This window comes from Coturnix japonica, chromosome 3, assembly GCF_054131305.1.
Source record: "Coturnix japonica strain WE chromosome 3, WE-NBRP24, whole genome shotgun sequence".
Lineage (NCBI taxonomy): Eukaryota > Metazoa > Chordata > Aves > Galliformes > Phasianidae > Coturnix > Coturnix japonica.
The window spans coordinates 82,194,312-82,220,595 of record NC_140665.1 but is presented as its reverse complement, the minus strand read 5'-3'; the positions used below and the strand labels follow the sequence as shown (position 1 = coordinate 82,220,595).

At 41.2% G+C, this 26,284-nt stretch overlaps 1 protein-coding gene across 17 annotated transcripts in view; it reads left to right on the top strand.

Moving 5' to 3' along the window:
• Window positions 1-22,286, top strand: part of ZNF451 (zinc finger protein 451) — a 37,142-nt gene extending 14,856 nt beyond the window's left edge. For 9 of the 17 annotated variants that reach the window (XM_032443530.2, XM_085542054.1, XM_015859216.3 and 6 more), the window contains 11 exons: window positions 447-558; window positions 1,323-1,473; window positions 3,268-3,394; window positions 4,728-4,881; window positions 5,787-5,931; window positions 6,918-8,572; window positions 10,279-10,413; window positions 11,114-11,244; window positions 12,135-12,321; window positions 18,190-18,264; window positions 20,442-22,286. In XM_032443530.2, coding sequence (XP_032299421.2) covers window positions 447-558; window positions 1,323-1,473; window positions 3,268-3,394; window positions 4,728-4,881; window positions 5,787-5,931; window positions 6,918-8,572; window positions 10,279-10,413; window positions 11,114-11,244; window positions 12,135-12,321; window positions 18,190-18,264; window positions 20,442-20,494 — 2,925 coding nt within the window. In that variant the 3' untranslated portion in view covers window positions 20,495-22,286. The remainder of the gene's footprint in view (window positions 1-446; window positions 559-1,322; window positions 1,474-3,267; window positions 3,395-4,727; window positions 4,882-5,786; window positions 5,932-6,917; window positions 8,573-10,278; window positions 10,414-11,113; window positions 11,245-12,134; window positions 12,322-18,189; window positions 18,265-20,441) is intronic. The other 8 variants (XM_085542052.1, XM_085542053.1, XM_015859215.3 and 5 more) reach the window with 3 other exon arrangements.
• The last annotated feature ends 3,998 nt before the right edge of the window (window positions 22,287-26,284 follow it).

Here is a 26,284-nt window from a genome sequence, read left to right as displayed (position 1 = left end):
TGTGTGTATGCAGCACAACACACACACACACACACATATATATATATATATATATATATATATAGCATGACTGAAAAGAAGCAGGAAGGTGCTGAAGAGACTGCCATTTGATTGCAGTACATCTGAGTATTCACTGCTTACCACCAGCACACATAACCCTGTATTTACCTGACTTTTTGTCATTATCTGGGGGGAGGGAAGGGATAATAACACTTTATCGTAACCTTATCGTAACCTTTCCCGTCTTATGGACAGAAAGCAGAGTTTCCATGCTTGGCATGGAGACCTTTTAACAGAACACATTCTGGGATATTGGAGGCAAGAACCTGCTGTGCAGCTGTGGAGAGACACATGTAAATTTTGAAAGTTTTGCTTGGTTTACGTACTTAATCTTGGTCTTATGAATAAAAACTGATCTGCACCTTGCCTTATGTTTTCCCCGTCAGGAGAAAGTTGATTCTCAGTATGCTCACGGGCTGCAGGAACTAGAATTTATTCGGGAACACAGTGACACTGAAGCTGCAAGATTATGTGTGAACCAATGGTTAAAAATGCCAGGTAAGAATAGGAGAGATGAGATTTCAAATATGCAGTAAGGAACCAAAGATTGTAAGTAAATACATGGCAGGAGAAATTAACATTTATTTGGCTATGTTGAAAAGAGGTATCAGTGGCATCATTTTGAAGACACCGCTAATTCGCTTAATATTATTTTTGAGATTTCTCTTAAGATTATTTCTAAGTGCTGCACTGCAGAATAGAACACCCGATAACTGCCTTAAGCTGTACTGGTGTTGAGCTTGCAGGTGCCCTGGAGACATAACCAAATCTTAGTGTATTAACTTTGCTAGAGTATTCCTCAAAAACTAAACTAGTGTTTTGTTGCCAAGGAAATTAAATATATGAAATGTAAAAGGTATTCATGCAATGTTAGCTATTTTTACCAGCAAAGTTGTCAGAAAAATATTACTATTGTACTGTTGCTCAGAAAAAATATGCCTATGTAGGTATAACTTCTGGTAAAAATATTTTTTTTTTAGATTTAGGTTTTTTTGTGTTTCTTTTTTTAATATAAAAGGAATATAAGTTATTTCCTGTAAGACCTTGTGGAAGTATGTCAGTATTAGAAGTCTTCTTGGGTATTGAAGAGGCAGATTCTTTAACTGAAAGAAGAGACATCTTGTTGTAGAATTGCATTACAGTCACTGCCAGCATGCTTTTAAGAATCAAAGTGTTTTCTAAATGCTTTGGGGTTTGTGTTTTCTGTAAGTTTTTAAGTCTATAACTGAGACCATGGTCAAATGTTTTGTTTCATAACGCAGGTCTTAAACCGGGCACTGTTAACAGTGGAAGAAGGGGTGTTTGTCAGAGAGCAGGTCAGATGCAAGTCAACAGAAATCCCATTTCATGTCCTGTGATGCACTGCAACAGAAAGTTTGACAATGGCCATCTGCTCCTAGGTCATCTGAAAAGGTGAGGACGTATTATGAGAAATAATAGTGAAAGAGTGTATGTGAACTTCAAACACCTGCATTGAATCTATTTTAAACTTCCTATTGTGACAAAATTCCATTTGGAGAGCACAGTATTGTGTTGCAGATTTTGTACAGGTGATGTAACTTACTGATTTGAGGTTCTCTTGTTGGCTGTTTTTCCGTTCCGGATTTAAGTATGCCATTTGTATTTCTTCTTTATCCAGACTTGAAAAAGGGGCAGCACACTAAGTACGTAACGAGCTGTATAAAACTTGATAGTAGGGTTGAAAAGATGCTCCAAATGAAAGGAACCTTATGAGGTTCCTCAAGAGCAAGTGTGGAGTTCTACATCCAGGGAGGAGTAACCACATGCTCAGTACAGGTTATGGGCTGTCCTGGAAAGGAGCTGTGCAGAGAAGGACCCAGGTGTTCTGGTGGACAGCAGGTTGACCATGAGCCAGTGGTGTGCCCTTGTGGGCAAGGAAGCCTATGGTATCCTGTGATGTGTTAAGAAGTGTGTCTAGCAAGTTGAGGGAGGTGAACCTTCCCCTCTGTTCTGTCCTGTTGAGATCACACCTGGAGTACTGTGTCCAGTTCTGGGCTCCTCATCAGTTAAGAAAGACAAGGAACTTTTAGAGAGGAGTCCGTAGAAGGGCCCCAGGGCTGACTAGAGCACTGTTCAGCCTGAGAGAGCGTCTTTATCAATGTTGATAAGTATCTAATGTGCAGGAGTCAAGTGGATGAGGCCAAGGCCTTTTTTTGTGGTGTCTGGCGGCAGGACAAGGGGCAAAGGGCACAAACTGGAACATAGGAAGTTCCATCTGAACATAAGAAAGAACTTCTTTAGTTGGAGGGTTTCAGAGTGCTGGAACAAGCTTCCAAGAGAGGGTCTGGAGTCTTCTCTGAAGATACTCCAAAACGTGCCTGAACTAGTTTAGTAGGGATATGGATGCAATGATCTCCAGAAGGCCCTTCCAAACTTCATTCTGTGGGAGAAAACTCAGGTTCCAGTGAATTCAGCTTACCAGAGAAAGCAAAAGCTGTGTTTGTAAGCCAGGGAAAACAAGGAATTAATTCACTACTTCCCCTCAGCAGAAAAACGTTCAGTCGTTTTGAGGAAAGCGGAGCTCCATCACAGTGGTTACTTGGCAAGATAAATGCTGCAACTCCAGATGTCTTCCCCATCCTCCTTCTTTTCGCCAGCTTTCATTCTGAAGCAGGCCATGTGGAGCGGACATCCTGTTGGCCAGTTGAAGTTAGCTGTCCTGGTTCTGTTCCTTCCCTTATGCCAGCTCCTTGCTGGCAGGGCAGCATGGGAAACTGAAAAGACCTTGGTTCTTTGGCAGTACTTCTTAGTAACAGCTAGAACATGCCTGTGCTATCAACCAACATATAGCTTTGCTCATGGGTCCAAAACGTAGCTATGGTATAGGAAATTAACTCTCTCTCAGCCAAAACCAATGCAGGGAAGTTTAAAAACCAAACACAGAAACAAACAAACAAAGTACAGATTTGTAGGAAATTGAGACTTAATTCTCTTAAAAACAGGGTGATTCCTCTACTAACATATCACTATAACTTGTTAGCTGCAGAGAGGATCGCTTTCATGTGAGATATTTCAACTGATAAAGCTAATGATAGGCAGACTGAGGAATGCTGCAGTTCAGGTTGGTTTGTCAGGTTTTTGTCCAGTAGTTTCAAAAGACCTAATTCTTTCCTATAAGAACATATGTACATATATTTTTAAACTGTCACAAGGGTACTAGTTTGTTAATTATTTCTTCCTCTCTAGGTTTGATCATTCTCCTTGTGACCCAACAGTCACATTACTTGGACCCCCAAATAATGCTGTTGCCTGTGTGATATGCTGCCAAATATTTTCAACCTTTCAGCAGTACAGTGATCATCTTTTATCTAAGGCAAGACCATAAGGATAAGTAACTCATCTGACTGAACATAATAGAGGGTTATCAAGACATGTAATTATGAACATTTTCTCTTTTAACCCTCTTCCTTCCACTCTCCATTGGTTGTTCTTGCAAATAGTTTTTTCTTAACTCTTCAGCGTTTCAAATGCCTTGTGTATCCTGACAGTACTCCCCTTAACTCTGACCATTATATTGTACTCTGTGGTGTACATCAAAGACAACTGCAGTTTTGTCTTGATCCTTTGATCCTTGTTGGTGTTATCAATAGCTATTCCCCTTTATTTGTGTCTCCGGAACTAAGAAAGATGAAGATAAGAAATTAAAGTGAAATAAGAAGAGGTATGAAGAGCAACAAAAAAGGAGATTAAAAAAAGAGGTGACAGAGTTAGAGAAGAAACTTGTGTGACTCAGCTGCAGTTGATTCTTTGTAGTCTACAGTATCTCTGTTGATACATGTCTGATGCTACATGCTAGTTAACTTGCAGAAGGGAACAAGATAATACAGTATTTGAGTTTTGATTAGAGTATAAGCTGATAGAATTGGGGTTTGCTTTTGTTGTTCCCTACCTCCATTCTTTTCCTTTCTTGCTTTTATAATGCCATCTGTCTTTCCCTTCAGCTTCATGACAGATGCTCAGATGCTAACTTCAGAGTGCATGGTTTTATTTAAGCAATCTGATTCTGAATTACATAATGGGTAACAGTTTCAAAATTTAGTGTTTTAATAACATATATTGTTGTTTACCCACCTAGCCTATTGAATTCAAGGGAAATACTAAATATAGTGAAAATCAGACTTATTTAAGGCAGTAGCAGCAACTCTTGATACATGATCATATCTGGCAAGCCTGACAGGTTGCATCATAGTTTGTCCCTGCTCTTTTTCCTTTTATTCCAAGTTGTGTGCCTGTGGTATGCCTGTGGGCAGTAGCAGCAGTTACAGGTCAAAAGCACTGCCTCTTGCCGCAGGCAAAAGGTTGGAATTATTTTGATGTGGAAGGAAAGGGGAATAACAAGAAAGCAAAAACCGATCATGAAGATTCTTCAGGGAGACAGAAGAAGGGAAGAATAAGCAAAAAAATAAGTAGCATTAAAGAGCTTTGCCCGTTGATGCAGATATTGAAGTTGATGTAAAAGTTTGGCCATTCCTCTCGTGTTTAACAAGCTGGAGCAAATAGCTTGGGAATAAACGTACATGCGGTAGCTGAGAATCTAAAAGTGCAAATGTTGCTACAGAGGTGGAAAGGAATGGAAAGATGTGAAAAGAAATGGGATTCCTTCATTGATTCTGTGTTTCTTCTCATCAGATCATTTTATTTTCCAGCTAAATCAAAATGATGGACATGAAAAAGATCTCCCTCCACAACATATTCAGTGTTTTGCATGTCCATGCTGCTTCCTCCTCTTCACCAAAAGAGATGAATGCTTGAAGCATATGTCAGGAAAGAACCACTTCCTCCAGCTTTTTAAATTGAATGGTGTGTTGCTGCTAAATGTACTTAGTGTGCTTCTCATTCTTTCTGATAATTTATACTTCATGTAATATGACTTATATTTTTCTGCTATGTAAAAAGCTTAATGTTTTAAGTGTAAGAAATTCTTGTTTCTCTTTTAAGGACTTGCATATTATATATGATCTTAAAAAAAATATTGAATATGTGCCTTATAAACTTAAAAGCATCCCCTCTTACAGAACATTTAATCTTGGGTAAGTGGCTGAAACAGATTAGAAGTAGACGGACTTATTTTTCAAGAAGATGCCTTGTTTTAGATAATTTAGCTTTTGTCACTTCTGCCCTCCCCCAGAGAGGCTGCAGGAAGTACACAGTAAGGATGAGCTTTGAGGATCTTCCTGCAGGCTGAGACAGTACTGTCATGTTCTTGGAAACATCCACCTGCTTTGTGGTTTGGAGTTCTCTTGTATGTTCCCCATCTAATTCTCAATTCGGATGCTAATTATGAATTTGCTGACTTGGAGATGTTTTGAGATTGGGTTGTAGGTTTTTTTAAAAAAAAAATTACTGGTGACCTATTGCTTTGAATAGATGAATAGCACAAAATAGAGATGGATGGCACTTAAAGTACTCCCTTTTTTATTCTTTTTGTTTGAAAGAGTAGGTCTTCAGTATTAATGTCAGCATGGGCTGTGATTGAAAGACTTAAACTGAAGTCATTTCCTACTGATCATTACATCTTATTAAGCAAAAAATTAAAATAGCATTTGTAAGTAATGATCCCATTGCAGAAATAACGGAGCTCAGCTGACTCATAGTAACTTGAGTTCTGAACCTCTTGACAAATATAATTCTAGAAATATCTGAAAGCTGGAATATTGTGAAAACTCTTAAGATGTGACTGTGCTTTCTGCCATTCTGCACTGTAGAAATGAAGGCTGATTCTCCTCTACCTTTCCCATCCTATGCAAAGAAGCTGCTGATATCACTCTGCAAAGAGGTTCCCTTCCAAGTGAAATGTATGTCCTGCTTACAGATACTACGGTCCCATATGGAATTAACAGCTCATTTCAGGTTTGTGAGAGGCAGCTGTCATTATAATGTGAACATGCATAACTGATAACCAGTGTGTTTATATAACTGACACAGATGTGTTATGTAGTGGTGCTACAGAAATTCAGAGCACCTAGGGCCGTCTTACTGGGTAGACTATCCAAAACAAAAACCCTCCTGTCATCAATTTACAAGCAATGAGCCGATAATGTTCCAATTAGAAACTTTTATTAATTGTAGCGGGTAAAACAAAAAGGCAATTCAGCGCTGGGCGACAGGGGAATCCTCGTTCCTCCAACTGCCGCACCTTCCCGTCCCTTGCAACTTCTTTTGTAAGGTCCATCCCGAGTGTATTGTCCTTTAATTGGTCGGTCGTGATCGTGCCACTTGGTGTGTCGTTCCTTGGTTGGTCCTTCCGTGAAACTTTGTATCCATCGGGGCGCGCTTTGCCTGTAACTATGCAGAGTACACAATCTACCCATAAAATTAGAGTGTTCTGCAACCCTTGTGGCCTCCATATTCCACCATCACATCCCGGTCCTAATGAACAAGCACTCCACCACAATGCTACCACATCCCGGTCTTAATGAGCAAACATTTTATCACACTCCTTTTCCATGTTCCTACTTTCTCTTGATTCATAAAATCACTGGTTAAAGTTTATATTCCTTTTGTTGCTTCTTGTGACAGAGAACAACAGAACTTCGTTGATCTCTTCTAAGTATTAAGAATTTGATTTCTAAGATGTACTGCGTGAGCAAAGTAGAGCATCTATCCAAGTGCTAGTGTTGGGAATTAATACTTAATTCTCTTTAAAATGCAGACTAGCTAGGCAGTGTTGACAAGCTACTGAGTCAGCAAAAATAAACTGAGGGCACTACTTACCCACGCTGTTGCTGTAGATACTAGGTAAAATTTCCAGGTATATCTCAAAGTTTAAAAATGTTTCTGATTATGATATACACCTTTATGATATATATAATGCATATATTTTTAATCCACACTAGAACACGTTGTCGTAATTCTGGCCCTATGGCAGTGTCCAAGAAGAGGATCTCCCAGGTTGCAGAGATATTCAGAACAAAAGGTCACTGTGAGAACTGTGATAAGTTGCTTTCTGATGAGAATCAGATCTTGCAGCATAAGCAAAGCACTAAACATAACGTTAAAGTTCTTACTACGATGGAAGAGTCCATCTTGCTGTTCTGTCATATCAATGAAAAAAATAAAAATGCATCTCATTTGTGCCATACTGTGGATTGGTCAAGGCCGCTGCTGAAGAGACATTTGAGCTCGAATGAGTCAGCCACTGAAAGTGAATTTACTCCTGCAAAACGGAAAAGTGATTTAAAAAAAAACAGTGAAGATCATGTCGGAAACCAAAGCCAAGGCAGTGCTTGCAAAGTGAAAGCCTGGTTTTGTGAATGCCTTCAGAAGTTTCTTACAGAAGAGTCAGTAGAAAAACACATTTTGTCAGCAAATAGGATCTGTCACAAATGTGCTGTATGTGGAAAGCTTGCTGAAAACTCAAGTATCATCCGCCTGCATATGAGCCGGTTCCATGGAGGGGCACACTTGACTAACTTTCTTTACTGGTGCAGAGCGTGCTCTGTAGATCTTCTCAAAGAAGAGGATATTATGAGACACGTGACTGAGTTCCATGGCGGACATAGTTACTATTACGAGCAGGAAGCTCTGGAAGATGAACCTGTGCCCTCAGCCTCTGACACAGTGTACATTTCCAAAGATGAAAGGAAAGAGTCCATTCCTAGCCCTGTGGAAATCTCTCCTGAAAAAAGTCCTCATCTGGGAAAATGGCAGTGCCGTGTTTGTGAGGAGATGTTTGAATCTGAAGACAGCGTTAAGCAGCATTGTATGTCCCTAGAAAGCCACGCGTTTCACAGATATTGCTGTGGATTATGTAAAAACCACTTCCGGAAAGTAGGAACACTGCAGCGACACTTCCAGGAGCATCATAATGGAGAAATAAAAATTAAATACTTCTGTGGCCTTTGTGGCAATCTCTTTTTTGACACAGAAGAAGAGTTTCTAATCCACTATAAGGACTCTCACAGCACGGACTATGTATTTGTGCCTGAGCAGGTGGAAATATCAATAAAAATAGAAGATGACTTCCTCCCAGAAGAAAATGGAGACTTTTTAACCTGTGGTTGCCGGACATCTTATGTCTCCAAAGTAAACAGGAGGAACGATTACATGAACTGTCAGAAAGCCATGCTGCAGGAGGGAAAATTATGGTTTCGCTGCTGTTTGTGTTCTGCAACTGCACAGAGTTTTGCAGATCTGAACAGTCATCTCAGCAGCCACTCATCAGTGAGAAGTAAGCGAGACGTGTATGTTGTGAGATGTGCCGCGTGCAACAAAAATTTTGACGATATTCAGAGTGCACATCAGCACTATCACATGAAACACTGCTTCCTACAGAAACCCGATGTATCAAGTTTCGCGTCAGAACCAGAAAATGCAGTATTCAAATTCGCAGCAAATGGGGCTTGTGTGGACAAAAGGACCCATGAACTGAAATTTCATGCAAATTCATCCAAGACTCAGGGAAGATCACAGTCTCCTCCCCTGAAGGGAACGACCCATGGAAAGAAAGGAAGAACTGAAAATTCAGCATGCTGCAAAGAGCCTGGTGAGGGTCTGTAGAAATTAGAGGTATTTTTATATTAGAAAAATATTACACTGTTTTGATGCCAGTACGAGATGTATCATTTGCCTGTGTCCAATCTGTAAGTCAGCTCAGAACTTATTTTTATTGTCAAAGTTACATTTTGAATACTTGAGATCTAATTCTGTTGCTTTATACCTTATGAATTATAAGTTTTGAAAAAAGAAAACGGACAAATGTTTCAGTCCAAAGGCTCTCAAGTGTAATTTTTCAACTTACTTGGGAGCATAATTTGATGATAAAAGGAGAACAACAATTCAGGACCCTGGGTGGATATCAAACTCCTAGAAATGTGAAAGCACAGTAAAATACACACACAAGGAAACTTTGCTCCTTTGTGTGTATAAATTGGTGAGGCTGGAGGTGCTTTCTGAGTAGGCAGTCCTGTTATTACACCGTCTTTTCACTTGTGCTTAGTTTGCAAAAAAATAATCTCAGCTGAGAATTTCTGTTCACAGTATGTGTTCACCATGAGCCAGCAGTGTGCCCTTGTAGCCAAAAAAGCCAATGGCATTCTGGGGTGCATTAAAAAGAGTGTGGCCAGCAGGTCAAGGGAGGTGATCCTCCCCCTCTACTCTGCCCTGTTAAGGCCTCGTCTGGAATATTGTGTCCAGTTCTGGGCTTCCCAGTACAAAAAAGACAGGGATCTCTTGGAAAGAGTCCAGCGGAGGGCCACTAAGATGGTGAAGTGCCTGGAGCATCTCCCCTATGAAGAAAGGCTGAGTGAACTGGGTCTGCTTAGCCATGAGAAAAGACTGAGAGAGGACCTGATCCAGGTCTATAAATATCTGAGGTGTGGGGGGCAGACTTGGGAGGCCAGACTCTTTTCAGCAGTGTGTGGAGACAGGACAAGGGGAAACAGGCAGAAACTGGAGCATAGGAAGTTCCGCATGAATGTGCACAAGAACTTCTTTACGGTGAGGGTGACGGAGCACTGGAACAGGCTGCCCAGGGAGGTGGTGGAGTCTCCTTCTCTGGAGATATTCAAGACCCGCCTGGACGCCTACCTGTGCGACGTGGTGTAGGGAACCTGCTTTGGCAGGGGGGTTGGACTCGATGATGTCTAGAGGTCCCTTCCAACTCCTGTGATTCTATGAATGGCTTTGCCTGAAGTGTCCATGCTTAATTTTTTTTTAATTTGTGTCACTTCTGAGAGTGACGTCAGGAATGCCAAAGGTGTATCTTTGGTGTACAAAAATTGGGAGTATTTTTAATTTCTCACGGCGTCATAATGCTTTTGATTAATATACAGCAAAAAGTATGTTTCTAAACATTTTATGAGCTATTATGGTTTTAAGCAATATATTATTGTAAATTTGCCACAGTAGGAAGAGCATAGCTAAATGTTAAGTATACTAATGAACATGTCAGTGTCTCAGTTAAGTAGCTCTCTGTGTCAACTATCCAGTTTTACGTCATCATACTGCTAGATTCTACTGTCTGTTATCTAATTTAATTATTACTTTTATCTAATCTACTTATTACTAAATGATACTTCAGTTGATTTAAAAACAGTGCTGAAACAATGCAGCCACTAAATAGGATAATGTTCTATGACTTTTAGCTTACATAGTGGGTTAATACATTAATTGTTTCAGAAACGTGTCTGAATTGATTTATATTTGTTGACCGGAAAGTTGAATAAACTTAAAGTGTTCCTATTTATCTCATTGAAGATAGTGAACTTCCAGATCTCGACTACTTGAGTACCATGACTCACATTGTGTTGGTGGATCTGGACAACTGGGGAAGCTTTTTCACACAGCTGCCAGCTAACCTGAACCAAGGAACATTCATCTGGGGATTTCAAGGTAAAGTGATCAAAGGAAGAACATAGGAGTGAGTTTACATACATGTTTGAGCAGAGATTCCTTGAGAGAATTAAAAGTGATTAGCCATTAAATTGGTCTCAATTTGTATTGAGGAACATGTTAGTCGTTTATTAGTGTCACAAGGATTTTTGCAAAGCTTAGGAGTGCTAAGGTTCATGGGGACCAGAACAGTAGTTTGTGGAGTTATCGAATGCACACAATTCCTGTTCGTTTACCTTGTGAAAATACAATGATATCCCAGTCTCATGTTTTTCTGCGCTTTCCAAACAGCATAACTGACTGTTGTTTTTTAATGATACGTCTTGAGTTATGTCTGTTATTCGTGTTTTTGTGGTTTCTTTTTTTTTTTTTTTAATGCAATCCTAGCTTTCCTTTCAGTTCCCCCCATTGTATTGACCAGGTTCTATGTTGTTTCTGTTCTCAGACATTCAGTTTTCTGTCACTCATTTTGTAGTCCACCTCCACTAGTGAATCAGGCTAATTCCTTTTTCATTTTTGGCTTTCTAACCCAACAGGGGCTTTGGGGCTTTTGGTAATGCAGTTTTTCCAGCTGTCACATTTGACAAAATAAATTTTGTCTTTAAAGCCAGTTTTACCTTTTACTTTTGCCTTGCATTCTTAATATATGGTGACACTGCTATCCTTTTTAGTTTGTTTCTTTGTTTGATTGATTGCTTAGGAGGATACAGTAACTGGAAACCTCCAGTGCAGTGCAAAATTTATAATTATCTTAACAAGATCGGATGTTTCTTCCTTCATCCGCGTTGTGGGACCAGAAGAGAAGCAGCAGACTTTGCACTCTGTGTACATGTAAGTTAGTGTGTGCCGTCTTTATTGTTGTTTTAGTGTGAGAGAAGGGTGGCAGGTGTTCTACGCCATTGACATTAAGTACTTATTAGCTGTGAGATTCGCACAACTTCTTTGTCCACTAAAAAGGATTATAAAACCATTGCTGAAATGAATGGAAACAGTGTGTTGAGAAGCGATTCTGAAGGAACCCCCTCACACCTTTGGGTAACCCTGAATGTCATACATTTTACTCTTGCCATATGAATCGGAATTATGAATTGAATTATGGATTGCATGAAGACCACACAACATAAATTACATCGGTAAATATAGTAAATATAGCTGTCATCATCACCCTGCCCTATGCTCTACATTTTCTTTCTTTAGGAATACAGATGTAATTCCAAGTAAGACATATAAGACCTCAGTCTGTTGTGAAAAGGTGGGAGCTGGTTAGGAAGTGAAGAATTAAAAAAAAAAAAAGAAAGAAGAAAAAAGAGCTTAAAAAACAGATGTTACAGTTTCTGTTTCAGAATGAAGTAAAAACCCTGAATCTGGAGCTAGATGGCCATGGGTGGGTGCCAGCTTCAGAGACCCTGCTGAGCTGACAAAGAGCAGTGCCCATGTTGAGTAGACCTAGGGCTTTGGGTTGGGAGATGTGTAGATGAGGGGCAGGAAGCTGGGGTATCGTGAGGACTCCCCAGTGCAGTGTTTAAAGTTTTATCAGACAGCTTGTTCTAGTGCCTCACCATCCTTTGAGTAAAAAATAACTTTCATGGTAGTATAAATTCCATATATAATAAAAGTGGAAGTAAGTTGCTGTAGATTTTCCTACAAAAAGTTATTACACAAAGCTAACTAATGCCCACTAGATAAAAGTGCAGTCTTAACATCTGTTTGTTTCCTTGCAGGCTGGTCGGCTGGATGAGCGTCTGCCCAAGCAAATTCCTTTCACTGTACTTTCTGGAGACAAAAGCTTCCTGGAGCTGGAAGCTCAATTTAAGATGACTCAGCGGTCAGTTCGCATTCTAAATCCCCATCACATCGAAGGAGACATGATGTGTGCCTTGCTAAACAGCATTTCAGATACCACAAAAGGTAGAAAGTCAACATCAAATGAAATCTAGGTGTCAATAAAATAACTGAGCTCTTGTGCTGATGAAAACAAGTTGTTGCTTGGTGCTTCTTGTATTGTGTTGCAGTGAAATGCAGCTCAGAAGATTGATTTGCTTGGTACGAATTTTGAAACCAAACTTAACTTCCCATTTTTGTTCTGTCTAACAAAATCTGAAACAAAGAGTTATTTCTGTCTGAAACCTCCTTTTTGTCTGAAGAGGAGCTGTTTAGAGCTCTGTGATGTGCTTACTTATTGATTTCTACTGAAATCTGCTTTGCTTGGTTTGTGCTCTGAGACAGCTGTGACCCTGCTCAAGCCATTGCTATTTCCCAAAATCTCTGCCTGTTTTAACTCTGATTGTCCTGCATCCAAGCGCTGACCTCCAGTCACTTGTTATTTGTCTTCACTGGCTCGTGGCTCACACCCCTGTTTGGAGGAAAAATACCCATGAAGGCCTTTAATACTCTAATTAATGCCATGCTTAAGTGATTACGCTGTTTTTATATAGAATAATCAGAGTTTTGAACAACCTTATTTTCATCCAAAGGATGCTGAGGCTGAGATGTGTTTAAATACTTCCTAATATGTTAAAACATCTTGAAGGTTTCATAAAAGAACTGAATTTTCCTATTTATAATTTTCCTTCAGGTGTTCTTTTCATGTGCTCCACTGTGTTAATATCTAACATAAATATTATGGTGTTGGGGACTGTTGAGAGGCCCCAGGCTTGAACTTACTGACTGCATGGTCATTGTGCATGTCACTAATGCTGTATGTGTGCTTGTTACCAAAAAATCACAGCAATTTACTTTAAGCAAGAAGTTGCTGGAATCTTGTGTGTCATGTTCCTGTGCAAACCCACAGTGAACAGAATTGTCTTGAGCCATTCCCAGGTCCCTTGTGCTGTCAGTGTCAATGGGGTGGAACCCAGGCAGTAAAAATTGCCTGTTTCCTCTGTTCCTGTATTAAAACAGGACGTTGGAGAACTCAGTTTTGATAACAGGACTGTGTAGTCAGTGCAGTGAGTTGGTGTCATGGCCAAGAATCTATGAAAAGTTTAGAAGATGCAGCCACCTCAGAATACGTGCTTCACTGCATGGGTCAGAAGCATCAGCAGGCATTTGCAAGTCTTCTTGTATGTAGCAAGACTAGTATCAGAGGGCTGAGGTGGAAAGTTGTGCCTTTGTATAGTGGGCTGGTCTAACCTGTTGTCCTGTTGCAGAAACGCAGCTGAATATGAGGAAACATAAACAAGGTTTGTTTGCTTTCCAGTGGTATCAAGCATATGGGCAGGACTGTTGAGGACTTCAGCTCAGCTGTGTCTCTCAGAAACTCATGTTCATGTTACTTAATTGTTTGAGCTCTTAAGTCAAGAGACTTCTTTATGAGCGTGGCTGCCTCATGAGGTTGTCAAAACCAGCGATGTTGTGATATATGATGCTTTCCTGAATTTTCAGTTAACACAAGTGTCAGACTGCAGGTGATTAGGTTACAGCCTCCAACCCCTGCTGTCCAAAGCAGCTTAACACAAAAGACATGAGCATCTGTAGTGTGATGCACAGTAGCTGCACCACGCCTGCTAGAGGAACTGCAGTTTTTGCTTATACTGCTTTATTTATGCAGTTATCACAATGGACACAACCTACAGCAGGAGGAGCTGATAAGAAAGTCCCTTTTATTGTGGCCTTGTGTTTTGCTATCACAGGAAGTTGTTGCTAGCTTTGCTATGTCAGTGCCATCCCTTTGATGTATATTTGAATATATAAATATATACGTGCCCTAGGGAGAAAGAAGTATGTTAAGACTTAAGGTAATGAGCCTCAACAAGAACTGTAACCAAGTGGGTGAAATGGGAAGACCTTACTATCCAGACAATGCAAACAAAGCTTTGTTGTTTAATTTAACCTGATTGTGAACTTTTAGAGAGGTGTCTCAGATGAAGATGAGATGAAGGTCTGTGTGACCACCATGATATTGGCCACGGTTTCAAAGCAATGCAGTTAAAGAAGATCTGGGGATAGAGCTTTATTTTTAGTCGTGCTGCACAGAATGAAGGTCCGCAGGGAGAGATAGGCAGAATGAAGGTTTAGTTTGCATAGAGGAAGAGGTGGCCTTCTGGGTTTTTGAGCTCTTAGCAGGGCACAACTGCATTTGCATTTATGGATGATGTCACCTAACAAGGAAACAGAGATCAGATAATAGATACTGGGGAGCAGTATGTGGGGAAGGACCCACAAGGACTGAGTGAAGAAGGAATGAACAAAAGGAAGCCAAGGAACATTGCTGTAAAGATACATGATGAATAGCCACCTTTGTGGCTAAGTAGTCTTTGCGTTCCGGAATGAAGTAAATTTAATGATATTCTTATAAGTTAGCACTAAAACTTCACATGTTGGATGTGAAAAGGAAAAGGGACTACAGTTGGTGAGAGAGCTTTGTGATATTTATGTCACTGTGTATTGGGATGATAAAGAGACTGATAAAACAAGGACTTACTGAGAAGACAGAGACAGCATGTAGGAGAGGGAAAGGGAGGTAGGGTGCAATTAATTCATGTGTGATTGATGTGTGAAACAGTCGTGAGGTGTGTTTGTATGGGAAGGTAAGAGAGGAGGATGAAAGTCAGGGAAAGGAAATCTGGTTTTCAGCGTGACTGGAGAACCAGCAAACCTGATGGAAACTACTGAGGGAGTGGCAGTAGCTGGGGAGGCTGTGAAGAGAAGAGTGCCAGAGGAGAGGAATTATTCTGAGACGTGTGGGCAGCTAATCCAGATTCAGGCTGACACTTTGGTGTCAGGACACGAGGTGACTCTTGTGTTCTGGGGCGGTTTAACTATCCCTTTCCAGAACGGGTTTCTGAGGTTTGGGAAGTGCTGTAGTATCTCTCAAGGAATGTTACTGTGTTTACTCCCATCTCTGAGGGTCAAACAAATGGAAAGCAGCTCCTCAGAAAAGGACCTGGGTGTCCTGGCAGACAGGAGTTGTCCATGACCCAGAAATGGTTTCTTGAAGCAAATAAAGCCAACAGCTTCCTGAGCTGCATTCAGAGGACTGTACCAGCAGGTTGGGGGAGGTGATACTTCCTGTTTACTCAGCACTGGTGAAGCCATCCCTGTCCAGTTCAGCGTCTTTTTGCAGGTGCCCCAAAGATACATGGACACTGGGCTGGGCATCTGTTGTTATAAATGACTATACCTGAGCAGAGGACAGGACAGGATGTCTTCCAGAGGCCCCTCCCAGCCTCAGACATTCTGTAATTCTGTGATCCTTGCATAGAGCATATTGACTAGAATCCAGCATCTCCTGGAAGCAGAGTTCAGCCACAGGATACAGGCATTCTACAAATAACATTTGATTAATCACTGTGGTCTCTACACTGGAAAGTCAGCCCAGATTTTTCAGGTTTAAAAATGGATCTGTTTAATCAATTTATTGTTCCATCTCTTTCATTGACAAGTGATGAGTTTCATACTTAGTTCTCTCTTTGATAACTTTTGGTCATTTACTGACCTCTTCATGAGTTAGCTTTTACCAACTCAAAGATTTAAAAGAGCCCAGCAGCTGCCTTTGTGGGAAGCTGAATCTGCATTAATATAGTTCGGTGGGGGCTGGAAGTCTATCAAATAATGGCCAGCTGTGAGATCTCTGGAGGCAGAGTGTAGCTCATGAGACTTCTAACATGCTTTTGAACCACCTTTGAATCTGAGCTGATTTTTTTTCCTCCCCCTCCAACTAGGCAGGTCATCTGTTTTTGAATTTCATAGATTCTTTGAGCTCTTCTGGTTCAATTTATTGTAGTCATTGACTTGGGATCACTGTATTCTATGGACTGAGATTAATATGTGGAAAGCTCAGTCTATGATTGGATACCTACCACTTACTGTGTTTCAACTACGCTTTCATGTCCAGAGGCTTCAAACCATATGTACTAATGAAATAGGTTTGCTTACAAGTGTAGCCAGTGGAGTTGTGTTTCTTCAACTGTGATTTAAACAAACTTGTCCACGATGTAACTACTCAGCAGTATTCGGTTATTGCTTATTTGTAGTAATGATAAATCATGGAACAGGCAACTTAAGAGACATTTAAATGTTTTGCACGCCAGTTTGTACATACCTCCATTCCAATATGGATGTGTACCCCCATGTTATTACAGCAGTGTAATTAAAGTGATGTGACTGGGAAATAAAAAGAAAGGAAAAATCAGGAAGATGAGGCCTGAATTAATAGCTGAGGTCATCGACTTTCTAAGTGAACTAAAATAGTAACTCATCTACAAATTGTTTGAATGCTCATAACTATTCTAATAGACAGTAAAATCCACTTTAGTTTGTAATCTGCTGTATTCTGGGAAAATGGGCCTCAGGCTTCCCTACGGCCTGTGCTGGGTAAGTCAGGAGCAAGCAGAACTGAGCTGTGCTCCAACACTGCGTCAGTGGAAGCCAACTGTATCCTAGGTTGCATCAGAAGAAGTGTGGCCAGCAGGTCAAGGGAGGTGATGCTGCCGCTCTACTCGGCACTGGTGAGGCCTCACCTGGAGTACTGCATCCAGATGTGGAGCCCTCAGCACAGGAGAGACATGGACCTGTTGGAGAACATCCAGAGGAGGGCCACAAAAGCAACCCAAGGGATGGAGCAGCTCTCCTATGAGGACAAGCTGAGAGAGCTGGGGCTGTTCAGCTTGGAGAAGAGGTGGCTTTAGGGAGACCTGATGGTGACTTTTCAGTATCTGAAGGGGATGGACTCTTTAGCAGGGCCTGTTGTCACAGGACAATGGGAAATGGTTTCAAATGAAAAGAGGTGAGACTTAGATTGGATATAGGAAAAAAAGTTGTTTATGATAAGGGTGGTGAACGGGTTGCTTAGAGATGTGGTGTGTACCCCATCCCTGGGGACATTCAAGCTCAGGCTGGATCAGCAGCCTGCTCTAGCTGTAAGTCACAGAATGACCCAGGTTGGAAGGGACCTCAAGGATCATGAAGCTCAGATGTCCCTGTTCATTGCAGGGGACTTAGACTAGATGACTTTTAAAGGTCCCTTCCAACTCAAATGATTTTATGATTCTATGAAATGCTGCCCAGTATCATTTGTTTGCTTTGGTTGGTGATATGTAGGGAGGTGTCCGTTCTACCCAGATAGCTGGCAGCTCCTAGAAGGCTTCACCGGCAGCCTGCTAAGTGACTGGAGAAAGGAGCCTTTAGCTTCAGTAGACATCCAGAGGTTTCTGGTGTCTGTGGATTCATGAATTCTGTGTGATGCTATCTGCTGGATTTTATTCCTGGAAACAGGACAGTCAGTAATGCTGCTGTTTAGACAGGGTGTAAGTGCCAGAGGCTTGAAATTTTAGGAAGTCACAGGTCACACAGTCAGTAATTTAGATACCTGTATCAGAATGTTCTTTGCCTCTAAACATAATCAGAAGCGTGTCTAGTATGTGAAGGGCTTCTGTTGCTGTGACCGCAGAGGAGACCTAGTTCGTTGTGGTTGTTATGCAACCTCATTACAGAGACCATCTCACAAAACAGCAAGAGCCTCTGGGGAGAAAATGAATATGTGATGGGACTAATTGACTTGTTTGGTTTTTAACCCTTAGTTCGGAGACTCCACTTAAAACAAGCGCGGGGAAAAAAGTTTAGGTGCACCAAACCCTACAAGACACCTCAAAATACATCTGTATACCACTGCATATGCACAGTGTGACATGGTTTGCTGTGATTTTCTGATAGGAACAAGGGCAGTTCAAATACAAGCTACAATGCTGTTATGGTAAAAGAAACATAAGAGGTGTGTGACTTCTTTTTTTTTTCATAGGAGCAATGTTTAATTGATATTTAATTTGTGCATTTAAGGTTCCGATAGCGAAGAAGATGAAGATACCAAACGAACAATCCAAAAGAGTTTAGAAGAAACAAAGAAACAAGAAGGTCTGTTTTAATTTTTACTTCTTTATTTTCAAGAGTGCCGTTATTTACAGAAGATTCAGAAGCTGAACTTAAAACCATTTTTATGTCAAGTGACCTCTTAAGAATACTCTCAGGAATATTCTGAGGAATCATGAGTAGCTAAGAATACCAGGAGCTAAAAGGAAAACATAATTTCCTAATTGGAAAGTATGCCAGCAGACTCAGCGTTCATTTTTATTGGTTCACCACTGGGTATTGTGCTGTTGAAGACGTGACTGAGCTCACTTGATACCAGTTCAGTATTAACTCTGACGGGGAGTAGAACTACTGTAGTTCAAAATTGGATGTTGTATCTAAAGAAAGCGCTGTTGTCTCCTAAAGGAGAACTGTCTATAGTCCTGAAAGTCTCAGGAGCCCCCAGCATTGGATATTCCCAGTAGGGGGTGGCGTTTGGTACGTACAGGTTGTCCCAGTTCTTCTGTCTCTGTACAGAAGAGATCTAAGCTTATAAGCCAGCCTGGCTTCAGTAGTGTGCATGGCTGTACAATTGATTAAGATGGAATGAAGAGGCAAAATCAACCCCAGAAATAGATTAAAAAGGACAAAGAGCTTAGGAACTGCTGAGAGGAGGGAGCTGAAGTGTTGGGGACAGGACAATCCAGGTATCACTGTGGAATGAACTGTATGACATTAGTAAGAGTCATCGTTTCAATCATATTCTTTTTAACCAAACGATCTCAGTGATTTAATGACAACTCATTTTAATGAGAGCAGTTGCCTGTAGGTGGGGCTTTGTTTCCACGACTGACTACTGTTCTTGTTTCAGAAATGTTTTCAGATGTTGCAAGAAAGTCCGTCTGGATGAATATGGATTAACAGACATGAGAGAGCACTAATTGATACCGTTTCTTGTTCAAAACTAGGCTTTGAAAGAAATGCTAAATAAGAACCTCAAGTACAGCAAGTGCAGACTGCAGTGAAAGTTCTTAAATATTACATCTGTGTGTGTAGGCCAGTGGTATCCTGGGGTGCATTGGAAAGAGTGCATTCAGCAGGTCAAGGGAGGTGACCCTCCCTCTCTGCTCTGTCCTGGTGAGGCCACTGTTAGAATACTGTGTCCAGTTCTGGGCTCCTGAGCTCAAAAAAGACAGGGATCTCTTGGAAGGTGTCCAGTGGAGGGTCATAAAGATGATAGAGGGCCTGGAGCGTCTCCTGTATGAGGGCAGGCTGAGTAACCTGGGTCTGTTCAGCTGGTGGAAGAGAAGACTGACAGGAGATCTGATAAAAGTTTATAAATATCTGAAGGGAGGTGGGAAGCAAATGGATGAGACCAGGCTCTTCTCAGTGGTGTGTAGCAATAGGACAAGCTGTAATGGCCTCAAACTCGAACATAAGAAATTCTGTGCTAACATGTGGAAGAACTTCATTGTGGTAAGGGTGATGGAGCACTGGAATAGGTTGCCCAGAGAGTTGGTGGAGTCTCCTTCTACGGAGATATTCAAGACCTGCCTGGATAATTGCCTGTGTGACCTATTGTAGTGTACCTGCTTTTGCAGGGGGGTTGGACTAGTGATCTGTTGAGATCCCGTCCAACCCCGGCAATTCTGTGATATATGTAATTATTCATTTTCCTTTGTCATAAAAATAGATATAAACCAGTCATCTTTTTGTTCTAGAATGTGCCTGTGTCCTCATAAAGGAGATGAGTTGTTTAAGAATTATAACATATCTGAACGCTTCTTTTAATTTTTCTGGCCGCATCAGTATTATTATTTACCATGTTTATCTTTAGGATATATAATTCACTAATGCCAAACCTAATGCAACCTAAAGGTAAGGCTGAAACAGGGCTTCTATTTGGAGAATTACGAAGGGTGTTTATGAGAGGTTGTTAATAAATGAGTCCCTATGCAGGCTTGTTCCCACCATCAGAAATATTACAGCCCTGAACTGGACTATTCTCACTGTTAATGGCTTTATCTCTACTTACTCACTGCTAGTAGGAGTTAACAACAGCAGTGTAAGAAGTAAGATGTAAGAAGGGAAATAACCCTCATTTTGATTTGGTGCCTTTTTTTTTCCAGTCTGCTGACATTGCCCACAGAAGTAACCTGATGTAGTAATAATAACGCAGTTGTGTTTGACTATTTACCAACCATCGTTTGAAATGATAATCTTTTACTTTTGTATTCATACAGAGGATGATGCGGAATTAGAAGAAGCTATCAAGAGAAGCCTTGAGGAAATGTAAATGAGAATCCCTCTGTATGCTAATACTGTGTCATCAAAGCTGCTCACAAAAATGGAAGCTTGTTCATCTATTTAGAAATCCTGCTTCAAAAACCTGCCTGTATCTTGAATTGTTAGATCTATAATCTCATGTTCTCTGTAATGCTGATGGGAGTTTATGGATATCTGCTGCAATTTATTCTGTATGACAAAAAAAATATTTTTAAGCCTTTACACATTCAGTTTCTAATGGATGATGGCAAAGTCCCACTGGTCTAGCTGTATAAATTGTTGCCCAGTTGGTGGGCTGATGTTACTTTGTGTTTGGTTGGTTTTTGTTTTGTTTTAATTATTTTGTTGATTGGTTCTTATATTTAATTTTTCTGTCACGAAATGTGATTGTCTTTATTTACTTTTTAAAGTGGTCTTGGCAACAGATAAAAATAGTGAACTTCAGTTGTCTCAGACTGACTCACTTAGCTCATCTTGTTATAAAGAGAAGCTTAGTTCCTGGGTGTATAAACTGAACATACGCTCTCAACTCTTGTATGCGGATGGTCTTGTCTTATAGACCACAGTTTTTTCTACATGCTGTCTGTTATAAATGGCAGAATCAGGGCCGTGAACTGCGCAGATAGTTTCTGTTAGCTTTATTTTTGTAAACGTGTCTCTTTTTTTACATGGAAGTGTTGGCTTGAAGTCTGCCAGGTTTGGTACCTCTCTCTGATCTAAGGAAGGAACAAATTTGAAAGTGAGCAAAAGCTGAGTAAATCTTTACGGGTCCCTTCTTTTATGAAGACAGAATATGTCTTTATTTGTAAGTGAATAATTCTTTTTGTGTTCAAAATGAAGCCGTCTGTGCCACCTTTCTCATTTCCCTCTTTTGAAATATTAACGCAAGCTGTCCAGCTGTACCAGCTTATTCTGCTTTATAATGGTTGTTGTTAATCATTTAGAGATGTTGATGTAACAAAATGCCAGCTTTTCTTTTTATCCATTACCTTGTGAGTTTGCTTGCAACTGTTGTAAATCTAAATACTTATTATGCAAAGGAATACTTATTTTTGGAGAGTAAGAGAAGAAGAAAGCTAGATTTTACTTGCCATCAGTTCCAAAGCATTAGAATAACTACTGTATGTCACCATTAGGAAAGCTGGAATACTGACACTGATTTTCCTGATGTATTTTCTGTCTCTCGACCAATTCATCAGATTTTTCACTAGTTTTTTCTCTGAACTCATTTGCAGTCATACAACCTGAAGAAACAGCTGAATCTCCAGAAAACAGATTGAATGCTTTCAGTGAATTGGCTCTGAAAATCCTACAGAGTAAACAGAATCTCATGATGTTCTTCCATTGCGTCAGCTGCTTGCTTTCCCACTGTAAATGTGGGATAAGCAGTTGGGTTTGAGGTGTGCAGTGCCATCCTGCTGCTGAGCAAGCACTATTCCAGGAGACGCTGAGTTGCCTTCAGCTAAATGACTCAAGCTAAATCAATTTCAGAATTTTTCACGCTGAGTCCTAATATAAAGTGGAATGAGACAAAGCTATCATTAGTGCAAGAAAGAGGTTTTGGGAAGGTTTCTTCAGCACCGACACTGAAGCTGCAGTTCTTTTCTCATTAAAAAAATGTTTCATCTTGAGAAAGTTCTTTGCTTGACAACAGATGTCTAAAACCTGGCTAGATGGTCTTCTCTAGAGTCTGCTATGACAGATCTTGAACATAAACTTTATTCCTCATATTTCATTTTGTCATAAGATTTAAGTTTGATTTTACCTAATGATCCTTGACTTAATAAATTGCATTAAACAAAGTTGTGTGCATATAGAGTCTCTATCCTTGGAGCTGTAGTTATTAAAGTTAGACCTGATGTACCAGCCTCATCTGCTTACTGAAACGAGTAGCAAATCCCAGTCTCTACTTCTGTAACTCTAATAAACCAGCCAGGCTTCTGGTCTGTGTTCTTCTTACAGTAGAAGCAGTCTACAGGACTATCTGTGTCTTGAAATCCGTCCTTGTTATCCTTTGGGACTCACTCTGAATTTTTCCTTCGCCAAGTTCTCTGCCGCTACAGGCCTCCGATAACTTCTGTTTCCAGAAGAACGGAGAAAATGAGGATTCTTAAAACCCTGCATGCACAGACGTGTGACTTGTTAGTCACCAGCTTCTCATGGTACTGCACCTTGTTCTTCAGCTGAAATACGTGTCTTGTAAACATTTGTGTTTCAGAATTTAATGTTTCTGACTGGGAAATCTCGTTTAACTGGCTGCACTCTTTGAGGTTTGCCCAGGGTATTCTGCGAGATCTGTCTGCATTTATGAGCACAACTTGTATGCTACAAGAAGCTTGCCCAGCATCCCTTTGTTCTTGCTCTTTTTAAGACAATTTGGTTCTGACATTATAAGTTCACCCTTTGATACTGAAAAGTAATCATGTGGTGCTTTTTTACTTTTATCTATAATGAGGGGGAAAAAACTCATCTCTACCCGGCAACCACCCGCAACCCGTTTTAATGCTCTTAATTTCTGCTTAGTGCATGTCTGAGTACAACAAAACTCACCCCATAACCAGTCAGGGTTGTTACAAGGTTCTCATATTGTTGGTGCTTTACTGCCCTATTCTTTCAGCTGAAAGGATACCTCTATTTTGTTCATATTCAGAGACAATTTCAGATACCAGATAAATTGATGCAGCTCTAACACGCTGTAACCTTGAACTTCATGCCTGCCTGATTGCTTCTGTAGAGCTGAATAATAAATGCAAGAATATGAAGGGCCGAGATTAGCTTATTATAAGGTACTTGTTCTGTATAGGTAGTAGTGGTGTATCTTTGGGTGATGGCTTGATTTTCTTTGCTCTTCAAGATGTACAGAAATGACCTCTACTATTCCTATAGCACTCACAGAATGCAAACCTTTACCAAATCTTTACCAAATATGGTGACGTTTTAAGGAGGTATGAAGTTACGCCGCCGTCTTTCTTAAAAGGAAGTGTTCTATCATCTGCTTACGCTGTCCTAGCGGTGTTTACAGCGGCTGCTGTAAATTGGGAGGAGGTGAGGATGGGTGACGAATTGTTTCAAAATTAATTTAGAGGAATTGGCTGGCATTAACGCTAAGGTGCATTCTGGCAATTCTTTCCAGCTAAGTAGCTTCAATAAAGCCTTCATCTGCATGTCTCTTTAACATTTCTAACCTTCCACAGCTTTCCTCTAGGAATTCTAATTCACCAGTTTTCCGGGTTGAATAACATTGTCCAAGATATTATAAAAGCGGGGATAAGTCAAAATTTAAGGTAAGTGACAAGATAAGGTGGCACAGCTGTGCATGCACAGAAAGTTAGACCTGAAGTTCTCTTTCTAAACCCGTGGAAGGTTTATTTTCTCTGTGTGCAGTAGCGTATTTTCTGGGAGTTCCTCAGTTTGCTTTTTGCTCAGAGCTCTGCTGAAAACATGCCTAGCATCCGTGGCTGCACACAGCTCACTGGCACTTTGTCTGAGCTGTGTTCCTCTCCGTGAGAACAAAATGCTGCATGCCCTGAAATGGTCACACCAGCACAGAGATGGATGCTGAGATAGAGGACATGCAGCTCAGACTGCTGACAAGCTTGGGACCGCAGGGCTTGCCCGACTGCGTGTAGGCAAACACAAGCTATCATTAATTAGCATTGGTAGCAATAGCAGGAGGAACAGCAGCAGGTTCAGCAGGTGCTAAGTGAGGGGCCAGCCTCCTGTAACATGGCTGCACATACTTTGATTGAAGACCTAAAAGCTCATGTCGGCCCATCTTTTGTCCTGTTTCTTGTGCTCCAAGCTAACTTTGGCTGGCTGGCCAAAGCTGTGGCTGCACCCCTATGGTGTGTATGGGAACTGTTGTGTTTCCATAACACCCGTGTCTAAAGAAGCTTCTTCATGTGAAGGTCCTGCATCTGAGGGGAGGAAAAGGATCTGTCGTGGCATTTCCCTGGGTGTGGACTTTCTCTTTGATCCTCTTGCATGACAGGTCATATGTAAGTGTTCAGGTATGTGACCAGGTATGTGTCAGGTCTGGAATATGGCAACGTTGGAATGGGATGCTGCTGCTTTTGGTGTGGATCATTACAATGCCTCTGGACTTCTATAGATCAGGTGTCTGAGGCCCAGGAAAGCTGCTCTTTCTGCTCTCTTGACAGATCTTGTTTGTATGAATGAAAACCCTCTACATACTGCTTTGTTTTGTCAGTGACACGTACTTTTCCCGATGCTGTAGTTTAAACAAGAGAGCCGCTACTTCATTATGAGATTTACACCTGCTTGCAGACCTCTCCCTGGTGCCTACAGGGCTGGGCTGTGCAGGCCAGTCACAAACACGGCTGTAGATTAGACAGGGACAGAGGGACATCAGCATGAAACAGCCCTGACTTGGCCATCACCCTCTTCAAGGAGCACAAAATCTGGGGACAACTACTCCTCTCCGGGGTGGGAAGAAAATGGTTTCTAGTTTCTCATTGGGAATACACTCCAGGCTGCACAGACAGTCATCATGAGTTTTGTCAGCTGCCAGATACTTGATTTTGTTTTACTTTTTAAATACAGTCTGACTGATATGTAATAAATTGGCATAGAAATAATAGCAGGATCCTAGGAAAAAATGATTGCAAATTGAGTCATGGCTACAAAGGCTTGCTGTGTTTTGTGCTTGGGGTGGGAAATGGTATTAATCTCTTGTACAGAGGCTGTTGTCAGATGGCTGGAGCAGTTCACATGAGGTTGTTCACACAAGCTCACGGGCAACAAGCCTCACTTATCCATCTATGTAAAACAAAGAAACTCAGGCAATTAATTTAACGAGAAGGCTTGGGACATGATAGCACTCTGAAGGGACAAGCCTGAGAAAACAGCTATTTGGATCCGCAGCATGACAGGCTCACAAAGCAGTATCTCTGTGCAACTCAGTCTCTCTCAGCAGGGTGCCAAAAATTGGGCTGCTGGAGCTATGCAGTATTTGCCCAAACCTGGAGTTAGGGATAAGCAAATTCCTTTTTAAACAGTCACAGCAATGGCAAGCAAAGCCTGTGTGTGCCTTGAGCTGCTGGAACTCGAGGACCAAGGGGTTTCTGTGGGAGCTGGTTCCTGAGCTCCTCTAAGGGAAGGTGCTGCTCCATGTGGAGAAGTGATATGTGATCTCCCACCAACGTCATTACTGACTGTGGTTCTGCTGTGTTTCCTACCATTCAATGGACATACAGTTCTGTTGGGCACTGAGGGAGAACAGAAACAACTTCCAACATAAGCCTTTTGTGTATCGTCTTAGACTGCTTCTTGCACTGAGTCAGGGTCCGTTAGCACCAAGGTGCTGTTCTTGGGATCATCTGAAGGACTGTGGTTTTAAGAATGCCAGTTCTGGCTCTGCTCACAGACCAATTTCCTTGACCTCCAAATTTTCTGCAGTCTTTGTACTAACAGCATGAGACAGACACGAAGCTGTTGGAGCAGGTCCAGAGCAGGCCGTAAGGATCATCAGAGGGCTGGAGCTCATCTCCAATAAAGAAATGCTAAGGGAGTTGAGTCTGTTCGATTTGGAGAAGGGTCTGGAAGACCTCCCTGCATTCTTTCAGTATTTAAGGGGAGATGATAGACAGGAGGGAGACAGATTTTCATGGCCCAGTAGTGACAGGACAAAGACAAATGATTTAAAATCAAAAGAGAGGAGGTTTAAGATAGATATTAGGAGGAAATTCTCTACTTGGAGGGTGGTGAGGCACTCAGCTGTGGTCCCCATCCCTGGAGGCGCTCAGGGCCAGGCTGGGTGGGCCCTGGGCAGCTGAGCTGG